The sequence below is a fragment of the Scleropages formosus genome, chromosome 2 (assembly GCF_900964775.1).
Source record: "Scleropages formosus chromosome 2, fSclFor1.1, whole genome shotgun sequence".
Lineage (NCBI taxonomy): Eukaryota > Metazoa > Chordata > Actinopteri > Osteoglossiformes > Osteoglossidae > Scleropages > Scleropages formosus.
In genome coordinates this window covers 5,455,653-5,471,836 of record NC_041807.1, presented here as the reverse complement: position 1 = coordinate 5,471,836, position 16,184 = coordinate 5,455,653, and the positions used below count along the sequence as shown (strand labels likewise).

General features: G+C 46.5%; 1 protein-coding gene across 3 annotated transcripts in view; it reads left to right on the top strand.

The window, feature by feature from the left end:
• The first annotated feature begins 7,305 nt into the window (after nt 1-7,305).
• pik3c2b (phosphatidylinositol-4-phosphate 3-kinase, catalytic subunit type 2 beta) overlaps nt 7,306-16,184 on the top strand; it is a 41,679-nt gene continuing 32,800 nt past the window's right edge. For 2 of the 3 annotated variants that reach the window (XM_018758637.2, XM_018758634.2), the window contains exons 1-4: nt 7,306-7,578; nt 12,465-13,239; nt 14,020-14,120; nt 14,542-14,702. In XM_018758637.2, coding sequence (XP_018614153.1) covers nt 12,484-13,239; nt 14,020-14,120; nt 14,542-14,702 — 1,018 coding nt within the window. In that variant the 5' untranslated portion in view covers nt 7,306-7,578; nt 12,465-12,483. The remainder of the gene's footprint in view (nt 7,579-12,464; nt 13,240-14,019; nt 14,121-14,541; nt 14,703-16,184) is intronic. The other variant, XM_018758636.2, reaches the window with a different exon arrangement.

The following is a 16,184-nucleotide window of genomic DNA, read 5'->3' as shown; positions in this document are numbered from 1 at the left end:
CGTAGGGAGTGCCTGTACTTGCTTTTGATAAGGTCAATCTAGGTTTGGGTTCTCCCATCAGGTGATGTCCAGATCAGCTTGTGAAGGGTCTTGTGTGCAGTCAAGCATGTCACTGATGACCTGGTCATTTTCTTCACTAAAGTCTGATTTGTTCACCATTGTCGGTAAGGTTTCCTAGTACATGTCATGCCATAATCCTCTCTCTGTTCTCATTGTTGCTGCCAACACTTGCATTGCAGTCTGCCAAGAGGAGTAGAACGTCATGTCTTGCAATGTCCTCCAGTGCTGCTTGAACCATGCTGTAAAACTGGTCCTGATTTTCTATTTACTATGATGGACAGCTTGGAGTTCAGCCTCACATATAGCAAGCGTTCACTGATGGGCTTCCGTTGCAGCAAGGTGTTGATGTGTTTCTCGCTGAGGATGACTAACTCCTTCTTGATGGTTATTATCTTGCTTTCCTGACTAAATGATAACTTCCCCAGTGTTAAGTTTTTGCTTCCCTGTTTCTCTCCATCTTGACTCTGCAACTACAAGAAAGTTCAGGCTGTAACTGTTGACCTCCTTCACTGATCTTCCGGACTTGGGACTGGCTGTGGCTGAGTGACTTGAAAATACACACACACACACACACATTTTCAGAACCGCTTGTCCCATACGGGGTCACGGGGAACCGGAGCCTACCCGGCAACACAGGGCATAAGGCCGGAGGGGGAGGGGACACACCCAGGACGGGACGCCAGTCCATCACAAGGCACCCCAAGCGGGACTCGAACCCCAGACCCACTGGAGAGCAGGACTGCGGTCCAACCCACTGCGCCACCGCACCTACCCCCCTCACTTGAAAATATATATAGATAAATATTTTCATTGATATAAAACTTTATATTTAAAGCTCTTGATGTAGCTTAGTGATTCAGAATGTTAAAAAGCTTAATCTGAATCAAAAGTGCCTCATTACATCATTAGTTTTTTGACCTAATACTTTTTTGCTTTGTAAGTAAATTCTGGGATGAATATTGTTAATTTTTTATATTATGAGTCCTTTTACTTGAATATCGTTTTGTGACTATCCACCTCTTCTGAGTGAAATACATGGAAATATCATTATGTTATGGAATATGGATCAAATCTTCTGCTTACTGGACATGCTTCAACAGAGAGGAAACAGGTTTCTTGGGTGCAGAATCAGCAGGATACTAGCAGAGGCTAGTATGATACTGTATATGAAAAGTGAAACATGATTGATAGATAGATATGTGGATGTGTAGGTGTTAATATCACACTGAGAATTTAATGAAAACATATACAGTCTTTGCCTGATTAATGACAGGATTAGGGACCAAACTGCTGCTGAGAACTTCACCTGTCCACTGACCATATGATCTGGGAACATGTTCTTGCCTTATGTGGTGGAGTTTCAGTTAGGAGTTGCAAAATGTTGATACCTTCAGAAATTCTAAAGTTGGGAGTTGCAAAATTACCTTAAACATTTATAAAATGTTAAAAATAACATGCATTTTTCTTCCCAGTGTGAGCATTAATAAATACATTCCTATGAGTGTGGTCCCAAAGCTGAGTTTTAGTAAACATGGTCCAAAAATGCCATGGTCATTAAGGTCTGTTGTTTTGTTCACTTCATATATTACCTGTGCGATAACTTTCTTGAAAGGAGGGTGCAGTGGCACAGTGGGTTGGACTGAGTCCTACTGTCTAATGGGTTGGGGGTTCAAGTCCCACTGGGGGTGCCTTGTGACAGACTGGTGTCCTGTCCTGGATGTGTCCCCTCCCCTTCTGGCCTTATGCCCTGAGTTGCTGGGTTAGGCTCTGGTTCTCTGTGACCCAATATGGGACAAGTGGTTCAGAAAATGTGTGTGTGAGAGAGAGAGACAGACACACACACTTCCTTGAAGATTTTTCTCTGTAACTTGCAATGTTTAAATTTTCATTTCTAAAGCCCTTTTCAGAAAGAGGAACTTGAAATAAATGGTTGGCTGAACGTGACTGGGTGTGACAGGTTTGTGTTGCTCTATTAAACTATTATGTGAAACGAGAATTTGAAAATAGAATAATCACATAGGGCAGAGGCAACATAATCCTCAGTTTATTCATTTCAAGTATCTTTAAAAGTTGACCAAACAGAATGTAAGACAACACCAGTAAAAAGATGTAAAGCTAAATAAATCGGCAAGCTTGTCTATTGTGTAATTTTGACAGATTAGCCCACACTATCAATGTTTTTTTCTTAAGGGGAAAAAACATCCCTGCTGTAAGCTGTTTTCCTATTTGGCATGCTTTACAGTCCATACTAGTGTCACATATCAGGAACCATTGCTACCGTGTATAACCATTTGCTGTTCTGCAAAATCAATGTAGTTCAAAGCAAATAATATTATATGCTGTGAACTATACTGGCTTTGCAGAACAGCAGATGGCAGCAGAATGCTGACAATCCATTCCAGTTCAGTACACACACACACACACACACACACACACACACACACACACACACACACACACACACACACACACACACACTTTCTGAACCGCTTGTCCCATAGGGGGTCGCAGGGAACTGGAGCCTACCCAGCAACACAGGGCGTAAGGCCGTTGGGGGAGGGGACACACCCAGGATGGGACGCCAGTCCATCACAAGGCACCCCAAGTGGGAATCAAACCCCAGACCTAATGGAGAGCAGGACCCAGTCCAACCCACTGCGCCACCACGCCCCCCCTCAATTCAGTTCAATTCAATTTAATTTAATTTAATTTAATTTTTTACATTGCTCTCCTGAGTAGAGTGATGCAGAGTGCCACTTAATCAATACAGAAAGCTATATAATATCTGTTGTTTTAGTTGGGACAAAACATGTATATTTACATCCATCCATCCATCTTCCTCCGCTTATCCGGGACCGGGCCGCGGGGGCAGCAGTCCAAGCAGACCCCCCCAGACTTCCCTCTCCCCGCACACCTCCTCCAGTTCCTCTGGGGAAACCCCAAGGCGTTCCCAGGCCAGCCGGGAGACATAGTCTCTCCAACGTGTCCCTGGGTCTGCCCCGAGGCCTCCTCCCAGTGGGACATGCCCGGAACACCTCCCCAGGGAGGCGTCCAGGAGGCATCCGGAACAGATGCCCGAGCCACCTCAACTGGCTCCTCTCGATGCGGAGGAGCAGCGGCTCTACTCCGAGCTCCTCCCGGGTGACTGAGCTCCTCACCCTATCCCTAAGGGTGCGCCCAGCCACTCTGCGGAGGAAACTCATTTCTGCCGCTTGTATCCGCGATCTCATTCTTTCGGTCATGATCCAGAGTTCATGACCATAGGTGAGGGTAGGAACGTAGATCGACCAGTAAATTGAGAGCTTCGCCTTACGACTCAGCTCCTTCTTCATCACAACAGACCGGTACAATGACTGCATTACTGCGGACGCGGCACCGATCCATCCGTCAACCTGCCGCTCCATTTTTCCCTCACTCGTGAACAAGACCCCGAGATACTTAAACTCCTCCATTTGAGGGAACAACTTCCCCTGGACCCGAAGGTGGCAATCCACCTTTTTCCGACTGAGAACCATGGCCACGGATTTGGAGGTGCTGAATCCCCGCCACTTCGCATTCGGCTGCAAACCTCTCCAGTGCACGCCGTAAGTCTTGATTTGATGAAGCCAACAGGACCACATCATCCACAAAAAGCAGAGACAAGATCCTGCGACCACCAAAACAGACACCCTCCGTTCCCTGGCTGCGCCTAGAAATTCTGTCCGTGAAAATAATGAACAGAATCGGTGACAAAGGGCAGCCCTGGCGGAGTCCAGCATGCACCAGGAACAGGTCTGACTTACTGCCGGCAATACGAACCAAGCTCCTGCTCTGGTAATAGAGGGAGTGAACAGCCCGTAGCAACGAGCCGTAGACCCCATAATCCCGAAGCACCCCCCACAGGATCCCACGAGGGACACGGTCGAATGCCTTCTCCAGGTCCACAAAACACATATAGACTGGTTGGGCAAACTCCCATGAACCCTCCAACACCCTAGTGAGGGTATAGAGCTGGTCCAGTGTTCCACGGCCAGGGCGAAAACCGCATTGCTCCTCCTGAATCCGAGGTTCGACTATCGGTCGAATTCTCCTCATCAGTACTCCGGCATAGACTTTCCCAGGGAGGCTGAGGAGTGTGACCCTCCTATAGTCGGAACAAACTCTCCGGTCCCCCTTCTTAAAAAGAGGGATCACCACCCCGGTCTGCCAGTCCAGAGGCACCGTTCCCGAACTCCACGCAATGCTGCAGAGGCGTGTCAGCAAAGACAGCCCCACAACATCCGGGGACCTGAGAAACTCGGGGCGGATCTCATCCACCCCTGGAGCCTTGCCACCGAGGAGTTTTTTGACTACCTCAGCAACTTTAGCCAGGGTAGTGGACGAGTTCCCCCCCCCCCCCCCGAGTCCCCAGCCTCAGCTTCCTCTACGGAAGGCGTGTCGGAGGGATTGAGGAGATCTTCAAAGTACTCTTTCCACCGCCCGAGGACATCCTCAGTTGAGCCACTGGACGGTTTGCCAGAATCTCTTTGAGGCCGACCGGAAGTCTTCCTTCATGGCCTTGTCGAACTCCTTCCAGGCCCGAGTTTTTGCAGTGGCGACTGCCAGAGCCGCGCTCCGTTTGGCCCACCAGTACCCGTCAGCTGCCTCAGGAGTCCCATGAGCCAGCCAGGCCCGATAGAACTCCTTCTTCAGCTTGATGGCATCCCTTACCTCCGATGTCCACCACTGTGCTCGGGGATTGCCACCGCGACAGGCGCCGGAGACTTTATGGCCGCAGCTCTGGACCGCCGCCCTGACAATGGAGGTGTGGAACATAGTCCATTCGGACTCAATGTCCCCAGTCTCCCTCGGGACCTGGCTGAAGCTCTGTCGGAGGTGGGAGTTGAAAACCTCTCTGACAGGGGCCTCTGCCAAATGTTCCCAACAAACCCTCACTATACATTTGGGCCTGCCAGGTCTATCCAGCTTTTTCCCCCGCCATCGAATCCAACTCACCACCAGGTGGTGATCAGTTGACAGCTCAGCCCCTCTCTTCACCAGAGTGTCCAAGACATATGGCCAAAGATCAAAAGAAACGACTACAAAGTTGATCATTGACCTCCGACTTAGGGTGTCCTGGTGCCAAGTGCACTGATGGACACCCTTATGCTTGAACATGGTGTTTGTTATGGAGAAACCGTGACTAGCATAGAAATCCAATAACAACTCGCCACTCGGGTTCAGATCAGGGAGGCCGTTCCTCCCAATCACGCCCCTCCAGGTGTCACTGTCGGCGTTAAAGTCCCCCAATAGAACGTAATGTATATTTACATTTACATTAAAATTGCTGTGCATCCCACTCATCCCAGCAGACACCTCTACACCAAATTGCCATCTCAGAGATGGTAGGTGGCACAAGTCCATCATCACTTGGGCTTCATATCATCTCTGCACCTTCTTCCCTGAAGCCATCCATCTCATAAAATCACTAGGCGCAACCCCTCAAACACTTCTGGTCAGGTTCTAAATCTTGGCTATATTTGCAGTACATCTCTTAACTGCACTCTTCTTTGCAAACTCCCTGTATTTCTACATTGTTGTCAATTACACTAGTGTATTACCATTTGCACTACTGCTGTGTTTTCAATCCAGATGTTGCTTATCTATGAGTGTTTTTTCTATATTGTTACTGCCTTACTGTCTTGTATATCGTTATATTGGGTTTCATGTTTGCCGCTGAAGAATATCCAATTCCAGTGTGCTGTATACTAGTAATGAAGAGTTCTGAATTTGAGTCTGAATAATTCAATTCAATTTATTTTTATAGAACTCTTCTCACACAGTGACACAAGAGTGCTGAACAAAGGGATAAGACAAATAAAAAAGACAGTTGACTATATACTAGAGTAATAAATTATCCAGGAACTTATTAAAGCAGTACGTATGCTTATCGGCCACGGAGGAGGGGGAACAAAAAAATTCTCCAACTGAAATTCAGGGGAGGAAAAAGTGCCAGTGGCTGCCCACCTCTCCTGGGCATTCTAGATTAAAGAAAGACTTTTAAGTCAATTTATAACTAATAATAATGTTTTCACTGAGTGTTATATGTCCCAGTTCACAGACACATCTCGTCCATCACGGCCGGCGGTCATCAGCTTAATAGGTAACAGTAACAGGTAGCTAAATTCGTTCAAAGGATGTTTTTTGGTCCTGTGAGCAGAGACTGATACCTAAATCTTTTGGCTACTCTTAGTCATTACAAAAAAGATTTATTGCACTGTGATTAAAACATTGTAACTCCCCCATGGAGGTACTGGAGACATGCTCAGGATTCAGGGATCCCGTACAAAGAAATGTCTAAACAGCGGCTGGTTTTTCTAGGTCACTCTAGGATCCGCTACTCTCCACAATGGTTAGGAGGTCACCCCTCCAACTCCCCAAAATTCCCCTGTGGCAAACTATGCATAAGAAACATAAAAGCCAAACAGAGGAAAACACAGGACTATGTACAGAAATAGACACTAACAACTGTTTACATTAATCTACATCAGCACCCCTCAGTGCCATTACAATATTTATCATGCCAACTGTAGCATTTACTGTACAAGTTGAGAATAAAGGCAGCGTTGCTAGCAAAGTCACTTGTGTAACTGAAGTAAATGCCGGGGAACAGGTGGCTTGCAGTACCCTCCATGGTGGCCTGATGGTGCAGTACCATACTGCGGCACAGTCCTGCAACTCGACGCAAGGTCTCTGAAAACCCCTGGCTGAGCAATGAGAGAACACAGCATACAACATCTGTTCAGACATATTTTTTGTCGGAGAGCAGTTAGTGTAATGTTTGGGGCTCTTCATTTGTAATTCTGAGGGAACTTGCTTTGAATCGCATTCATTGTACTGTATTACTGATCAAAATAAGAATACCCTGCTATCACAGGTAAACCACTGTAAAATTGATTGCGCAATACTGCAAATCTCGTTGGACAAAGGAGATAAGAATATAAAATAACTATATTATCGTGTAACTCTCCACCTCATTGTTCAGATGGTATTTTACTTACACAAGCATAGAACACATCCGTTGTTAATGCGCTTTAATACGAGGCAGGACGCGTATGTGTTGACTGAAAGCGAACGACAGGACTTTATCATATGTTAAGAATGCGCGTTGATGAACGGGTCGAGGCTTACGGTGAGAAATGGAGAGGCTGTGATTACTGAGGCCAGCCTGAGGAGGGCGTTAGCCGGTCACAGTCACTCTATTGCTCCCCTCTCCGCACACGGACCGCGGGCTTGGGGCTTCGCAGCTCACCAGTGAGACAGCCAGCCGGGTGTGCAGGGCGGCCGCGTCCGCTCGTCCTCTCATTGTTCTCCAGCTCGAAGGTGAGAGGCGAAGCCTGTGACTTCTGCGGCCATGGGAGCCCTATAAGAGTACAGAGGGAGGCAGCCGAATGCGGAAAGCGCGCAGGTACCGTTCGAAAAAGGATTAAAGCGATCGGCAGCCGCCGGAGAGGAGGCGCTGAGGGCAGACGCCGTGCTGTGGGAGCGCTGCTGTCGCAGGTAGGACGCCGGGATGAGGCGCCCTTTTTTTTATAGGGCTGGGCGTTTTTTCACAGAGGCTCGTACAGGAGGCACTTTGTGTCACCTCAACTAAATGGCCGAAAAACACGAAAACAGTTGCGGAAAAAAACGAAGAGGCGACGTGCGCGCGCAGGCTCTGCGTAGCGCTACTGCTACCCCGCGCGCGCTCCCGTGTCATCGGCCGCCGCCTGGTTTTTGTTGTTCCTAGTATCAACTTGTGGAACAAGTGGAGGAGGCCGTGGTGTGGTGCTTGTGGACCCGCGCTGCCGTGTAGCCTATACCTTTTATCTGAGGTATTTGGGTTACGCTTGTCGTAACATTATCTATGGTTGATTGTGCGACGATTGTCAGGCGTCCGCTCCGTTGTGTTTCTAAGACTTTTCTTCGTGGATTAAAAAAAAGAAAAAAAAAAAAACATGTTTCCGGGGCGCGTGTCTGTCCAAGTGTTGGGGGAGATCGATGGCCATGTCTGTGGGAATGAGAAATGAAAGGCGTGGAGAGCAGGTGGTGCTCCTGCTGGTGCTGGGAATGGATCTGGATACCGACCGCTGGCTCCTGGGCCAGCGTTAGCGCTAATAAACTCGCGCGTGCGTCTGCTTGTGCGCGCGCCGTCTTCAGACACAGCGTAGCTGTAGTAAGTAAACAGATTTTGCATCTCAGTCTAGGGTTCACAAAACGACCAGTGCTATAATGCGTGTTTGTACATTTTGTTTTGGAGCAGCGGTAGTGAATTCATCATCATGGCCTTCGCGTTGTCATTGCCAACAGGCGCGCGCGCACACACACGACGCAGTTCGCAGCCCTCCGGTTTTGCAGATGTCAGCAGGAGGAGCGGTGGTGGCAGAGCACCATCACTTTCATTATGATCCATCTTGATCATGATCTTCCCGGAAGGGTACGAGCCCATGGTGACAAAAAAAAAAGATCTTTCTGACTTGGCAGAGATGAGCATATTACACGGATATCCTCTATAATATTATTTACTTTTATTTATCAGGCACCTTCATCCAGAATGACAGCTGGTGTACTGGTTAGAGCTGCTGCCTTTGGATCCAAAAGGTAGCAGCTTCAATCCTCACCTCCAGCCGTAGTACCTTTGAGCCGGGCATTTACCTTAATTGTTCCAGTAACATTACGGTACCCAGCTGCATAAATGGGTAAATAATTGTAACCTTAACATTGTAAGTCGCTTTGGAGGAAAGTGTAGGCTAAATAAATAAATGTAAGATGAGTTATGGGTTTAATGAACAGTGCTGTGATTTACCTACTGACACATCGGAGTGTTCTTGCAGTACCAGATCAACGGTGCTGCAGTACAGCAGGAGGGGCACTGCAACAAAGAACCAATAGAGGTTGTAGAGGAAAAGCCCCTGACCCTGTGCTCCCTGCTGCCATCAGTTTTGCACCACTGTTTCATTCACTTCTTAGTTTTTGTTTCTCAGTGAACAGTCCCCCTATTTGTCAGGCAGTGATTTTCACATTTAGCTGACACTTTTCTCCAAAGTGACTTATAATGTTAAGCTCCTACAGTTATTCACCCATTTAAACAGTTGGGTAAATTTACTGGAACTATTTAGGGTAACTATCTTGCTCAAGGGTACTACAGCTGGAGGTAGGATTCAAACCTGTGATCCTTGGGTCCAAAGCCAGCAGGTCCAAACACTACGTTACCAGATGCCCCATAAACATGATACTAATGTTATAGACTGCAAAAATAGTTTCTACTGAGACACATAGACTGGTTGACATCAGTTGTGTCTTATGCATTATAATGAGCTCCATTAAGATGTGTGATGAATTATTCACATGAATTTATTGAATAAATTAACAGGCAGTTTTTTTTTTTTTTTTGCCTGCCTCACTGGCATAAAACTAGGCCAAATGGTAAGGCACATATCAACCTGGACTCAACATAATTTCTCTGAGTTGTCTGGCTTGTGTTCTAGTCATGTCACACATTGATACAATGCTATGATAGTTTAAAGTGGCGTCACTCCCCGAATATTAATGGCAGTTTTGTTTGTATATGCAAAGACTACTGTGTCTATATATAGCACACATCATATGGCAAAATTACAATAACTAATGTGAGACACACCCACCATGGAGAAAACGAGATATAAAGTGAACACTTTGGATGTCCTCGACTTTGTGCCAGACTTCTCCACAAAGAGTGACACCATCTATGAATGTTCAGCATACAGCAAAGGCTAATCTCACAGTGGCAGACTTTCTGAATGAGAGGCCCTTAAGTGTTTTACCCCACCCCATTACCATGACCAGCTTTTGTTCTCCACAGACACTCTGCATGTTTGCCTCTGCTGCCTGCTCTTTAGCCACAAGAAGCTTCTCTCTACCCAAACCCCCCCCCAACTCTGGCACAGATAATGGGCCCCATAGCTGCCCGATGGTCACAACCTCTGCCCCCCGCCATTTGTTTGGTGTTTCTGACACAGGCATGAAAGCTGAGGCTTTAATCCCTGGCCCAAATCACGTGTTAGCCAAACGGGGTCTTTGAATACCAGTTCATACACTCGGTGCCTCACCTCTCAGCCATGGAAGTGTACACTAGTGAGTAAGGCTTTAGTGCAGAATAGGTGAGAAGTGTCCAAGATCCATAGGAGTGACATGAATTTGTATTTTTGTGTACACGTATCTTATACATGTCATACGTCCTAGTGTTTAACTGCGGTCAGTAAATAGGTTGGGTATTTTTAGCTTCACACTGACACTGGTTTGACACTTCCAAAAAGCACTCATTTGGGTGGCAACCTTCTGGCTGCAAAATGCATTCATAGAATTTTGGGATGCAGGGGTAGGGTGAGGTAGGAATGAAATGTGTTGGGAAGGTGTATATTTGATGAAAGAATGTATTTGTGTCAGCTAAAGGAGAGGTCAACTGGCCTGGGAACATGTTTGTTGCCGTATGGGTTTAGCTGTGGCTGTTTTTTATGTGCGTGCATGTGACTCAGTACTGGGGGTGGGGTGGAATGACAGCATCCCCTTTGTTTCATGCTTCTGAGGAGTGGGCCATGCAACTATGTCTGAGTTTTCCAGCCTCATATGACACCCCCCTTCTACACACACACACACACACACACACACACACACACACACACACACACACTTTGCCCTCCTCCCCCGGCCTTTGTTCCACCAATCTGGGAGCCACCCTAATTGAATGGGATTAGAGCTCGGCAGGGGATTGATTCCTGGGGCCTGTATTCCGTCAGCCTGCCCCGGGGTCTTTGGAAGACAATACCGGCCCCTCCCTCTGCTCCTCCCCTCTGCTCCTACCAGTCCCAGCCTTAGTAGCCCAGCATGGGAAGCTCTTGGGAAACTCCTGGGAACCCAGATGCCTAGCAACTGGGCTCCCTTGGATCTGACACACGTGGAATTCTCAGTCCATCTGCCTGTGTCTGGTATGTCTATTTACACGTCTGGTTTTGAGCTCCGACAATTCTAAATGTGATAATTCCTCATTTTCTCCGCACCGTGATTCATTCCCAAACCTCTACAGCAACTGGAGTGACTGGATGCGCAGTGTTGGTGTGCCTTGGCTTGTTTTCACATGTTTATTTCTCTTCTTGTGTGTTTGGCTGAATGAGCCATGGGCTGTCACGTGAATCTCAGACCTCATGGTTGTCCAATGCTGCATGTCCGAAAGAGAGAGAGGCGCGCACTTTCTCAGCTTTGCAAAGGAAAGGAAGCTTATGAGCTTTCCCATCAGAGTCCTTTAAACAAAACCATTCTTAGAAGGCCCTCTTTAAGGCTTATGGACACATGCAGCCATAAATCTTGTGGTGAAGCTGAAGAGCTTAATGCAGTCTACATCCAAGCACCTGCAGGAGGTCTTGATTGTGCCGTGTGCGATTCCAGGTTGGTCAGACCCTGGCTCTCTGCTGTTCTTGGTCAGTGATGGGAACAACTGCTTCTCCCACTGTGCTGGATCTCAGTGGTTTGAGTTTGTGTGTCTGGGTGGGGGCTGTGCCCCCCCCCCCATGTGAGCTGAGGTTGAACCTACTTTGGCTGTACATGATGAAGCAGAAGTATTCCTCGAATGGAGGATGAAGACTTCTAGCTTGTGATGGAAATTGAAATACTCTAAAACATGTTTTAGATTCCATTTTATATCAGTCATTTTTGCTGTCCTTGAGTTACTTAACATTTGTGTGTATACATATAATATGCATGACTGTTTTGCACAGTAATTCATAGCTTTTTTTGGTTTGGTATTTTTTTGCTGCCAAAATACAGACAAAAATACCAGGGTTTTTTTTTTTTATTATTATTTTTTATTTATTTAATTCTTCACTTCATCTCAGTGTATGTTCTTTATTTTTAACAATTTAAAGTAACAGTTAACTGGTAGTTCCAGTACTTATCATTTCAGCAAATTGTTTCAGCTTTTTACTACTAAAGTACAAAGTCATTTTGTGGGGGGGGGGAACTTTAGTTTTAATCTTTTAATGAATAAATATGGACAGGATGTGATTTGTAATGACTTTGGACTGACTTAAGCGTTGTCTTGTTTTTCAAGTTGTCTGATTTGTAATTGTTTATCCTGCAAGTACAATAGGTTTTCTTTACAATGTATAAAGCATTTTATTCCCTCAGGGCTGATGTTCTTTGCTTTTACAGTGCACTGTATCATGAATTCTCAGCTTAGATTGTATATACCTTGAAATATGCTTCTGCTGCTATATGTAGGAAGTGTTGTTCATTAATGAAATTTCATTTAGTGTTGGTGTTTTTGTACTTGCATGAAGTTTTTTTTTTTTTTTTTTGTCCTGACTCTCCACAGATTCTTGGCCTCATGTATCTTTTGTGGTGCTTATAGACACCCTGTTTCTGCTCTTTCCCAGAACCCCTCACCACGGAAACATGTCGGCAGCACAGACGCGCAGTGACAGCGAGCAGCGTTGGGGCTGCCTGGAATCCCTGGGGCTGAGCCAACGAGAACTGGTGCTTGCTGAGGCTCTGCAAATGGAATATGATGCCCTCTCTCGACTCAAGCAGGACAACAAGGTGCCATCCAATGGGGGTGCAGGAGAGCCACCCAAGGGACCAAGCAATGAACAGCCTGCTTTGCGTGCTGGCCTTGGTCCCCCTGACAGTGACCTGATTCGAGACCTCTCTGGCTCGGACACTATGCTCAGTCTTCAGCCAGGGGTGCCCAGCCCCTCCCGGGCCAACCTGGAGTCTCGGGGCTTCAGCAAAGAACCCCTCTACATCTTGGACAGCCCTGTGAAAAATGAATATGAGAACTCGTCTTCACTGTGTTCCAAGAACTTTACCCCACCTGATGACCCCCCGCCTGCTGTGCCACCACGCACACCTCTTACTGCTGATTTGTCCCAGACCCGGAGGGTCTCGGCACCCCGGGATGTGAATCTTTTCACCCCTGAAGTGGACTTGCCCAAGGTTTCCAGTGGGGAGGTGTTGAACTATGACAACATTAATGATTCTCTCTCCCGGTTGAATGGAGGCTGGCCATCCCCCCGAGGACGCAGGGGGAATGGAGAAACAACAGGGAAGCCTGTGGCTCGCAGCAAGACCCTCCCCCCTCAGGTGCCACCCCGGACTTATCTTCCGACCCAGAAGAGCAACAAGAACCAGCGCAGGGTGTCTGCTGATCCGGTAACAACCGAAACACACGTGATATCTGATCCTCGATGTGGCCTTAAAGATTCCCAGCTGCTGGAAGACATGAAGAAATATGGGAGACATATTTCTGATTTAATTTGCTTAATAAAGATGTTAATAGTTACAACGGAGGATTGTCTGACATGGCTACAGTTATTGATGACTGAAGATTTCTGCTAGAAGAGACACGGAACAAAATATAGGACAGCCTTGATCAGGACTTTTCTGGGCATAGTTTTGACCTCTCTTGGACATTTTAGTCTAAGTTTACTGGTCTCTACTAGTGTTGGTGTAAAGAATGGTCCTTTAATTAAAGGAGTGCAAGTAGGCATATTTTACTTCAGAGTCATGCAGAAAACTGTAAGCATGACTGCTGCCGAAACAGATTGGCCTCTCGTTGTGCAATAGTTGACAGGATGCTGCTCGCCTTGTCAGACCGGAATAAGGCATTGTCTTTAACGTCTGTGTTAAGGTTATGGCCTTCCAAGTTTAGCTGCATATAGAAGCACTGCCAAAACAAGGAATGAAAACGTGTTACATTTCAGCTGTTACATTGCACATTATACATTGTAGCATCCCCCCATGGAGCTACTGGCGACAGGTTCAGGAGACGGGGTTCTGGAAAAGTCCTCTTTATTGACTGCGTACATCTTTTTTTAATAGCAGCCTTGACAAACACCACAGACACTATGAGACAGTTTGCTGAACACTTGCACCTTGTTGTATTTTAAGTGGCCATTCACAGCTACTGTGACACTTTCCGGTCCCTTGCAGGTGTCCCTGGGGTCACGGCTCAACGGCTTTGGGTATGAGCTCTTCCAGGTCTCTGAGGAGCGGGATGAAGAAGTGGCTGCCTTTTGTCACATGCTGGATGTGTGAGTTTCATTGCTGCAGAGGTTTTGCACTCAATGGCCTTATTGTGTTTTTACAAAGGATGTATACAAGAATCAGAAGAACTAAAATTGTCCCTTTTTCCATGAGCTGGAAGCTACATAAATGTACATGGCATGGAGCCACAGTTTGCATATCGCTTTTGTCATAGTTTTGAAACCCAGACTGCTTGAGTGTGGTCTGAAGTAATGTTCAGAATGTGACTGGGGAGGTCGTGAGGGTCTTGTCATTCAAATGAATTTGGAGCTTAAAATGCAAGCAAAGATTAGAAAAATATCCATTCTATGAATACCATCCCTACTGAGTTTTCTTTTGTGTTCTGTAAATGGCTTTGTCAGTCTTTAAGAAAAGTAGGCTGTAGTTGAGACTGAGAAAGACATTTTTAACACTAGTATCCTTTGACAGGTTGCGGTCTGCCTACCCTTGCAGTGATCGCTCCAAGAATGCAGGTTTTGTATGGAGCCCCTGTGTTGCTCAGGATGAGCTACAGCAAGGCCTTGGGGTCAGCATTAAGGTCACGGTTGTGAGTGACCATTTCAGGGAGCCCCTGGTCTTCACGTGCGATGGTAAGGTTGTTGAAATGACAAGGTAGATTGAATCTATCTTCTAATTTAGAATAGCTTTTTTCTTAATGCTTTTCTGAATTAGTATGCTGGCTGACTGCTTTCGATTCAGGTTTTTCCAAATATCGTGTGTGTGTGTGTGTGTGTGTGTGTGTGCGCGTGCGCGCGCGCGCGAGAGAGAGTGCATGGACAGCTTGCTTTCAGACCATCCTTGTCAGCTCGTCTGCGCAGATGTGGTGCAGGAGTTGAGTGGCTCTGTTAGGCCCATTGAGAGAAAGGACATTTTTGTCTATTTTTTTATGGCATTACAAATAGAGATAGTGCCTTCCCAGCTGTCTGCTTCAAATTGGTAGCTAAGGCACAATGACTAGATGGACTGTCTTTGTGTCCAGAGCGTGCACACATCATCTGAAACCACTTGTCCCATACGTGGTCCTGGGGAGCCGGAGCCCAACCCGACAACACAGGGCAAAAGGCTGGATGGGGAGGGGACACACCCAGGACGGGATGCCAGTCTGTCGCAAGGCACCCCAAGCGGGACTCGAACCCCAGACCCACCAGAGAGCAGGACCCGGATCAACCCACTGCGCCACCGCACCACTGCAACCCCCCCCCCCCCCCCCCCCCCAAGTCCAAAGCATTTGAGTCATTATTTCCTGACAGAAAAATCCACTCCAGAATTACATTGGTTTTGGTTAAACTTGTGATACCTTTCTTTGAATTCTTTGCATATTTTTGCTTACACTGTCCCTTGCTTGTCATAGTTTTTCGTCTGCGTGGCCATCGGATACAGGTTACGGTGACATATTGACACACTGCCACGCAGATCAGACTCTGTCAAAGTGTATACTTTTTACTAGTCATGCATCGCGTAACAACTGACCACATATACGATGGTGGTCCCATAAGATTATAATAAAGCTGAAAAATTCTTATCTAGCAACATTGTACCGTAATAGTGTAATGTGTTACTCACGTACTTGTGGTGGTGCTGCTGTAAACAAACTTACTGTGCTGCCAGTCGTATAAGAGTATAGCACATACTATTATGTACTGTACATTATACTTGATAATGATAATAAACACCTATGTTACTGATTTATGTATTTACTATACTTTTATCATTATTTTACAGTGTACTCTCTGCTTAGGTTTACTGTAAAACAGTATGCTGTCTTACGCCGACAGCAGTGTCATAAATCTTGTATTTACCGCATCTCTTGACTGCATCGAGGCTATACCATCTATGTTTGTATAAGTGTACACTGTGATGTTCACACAACGATGAAATCGCCCAACAACGCATTTCTCAGAACGTACCCCTGTCGTGAAGCAACACGTGTGTATTCACAAAAGTGGTCAGTGGCCTCTCTTAACTCGTTGAAAAGTTCTTGTTTGCAAAACTTTACTGCGCGAGGTTGTTGATAATTTTCTTGAACTGCATTATTCTTATCCAAATTTACATTGCTCATGAGAGCTCTCTGA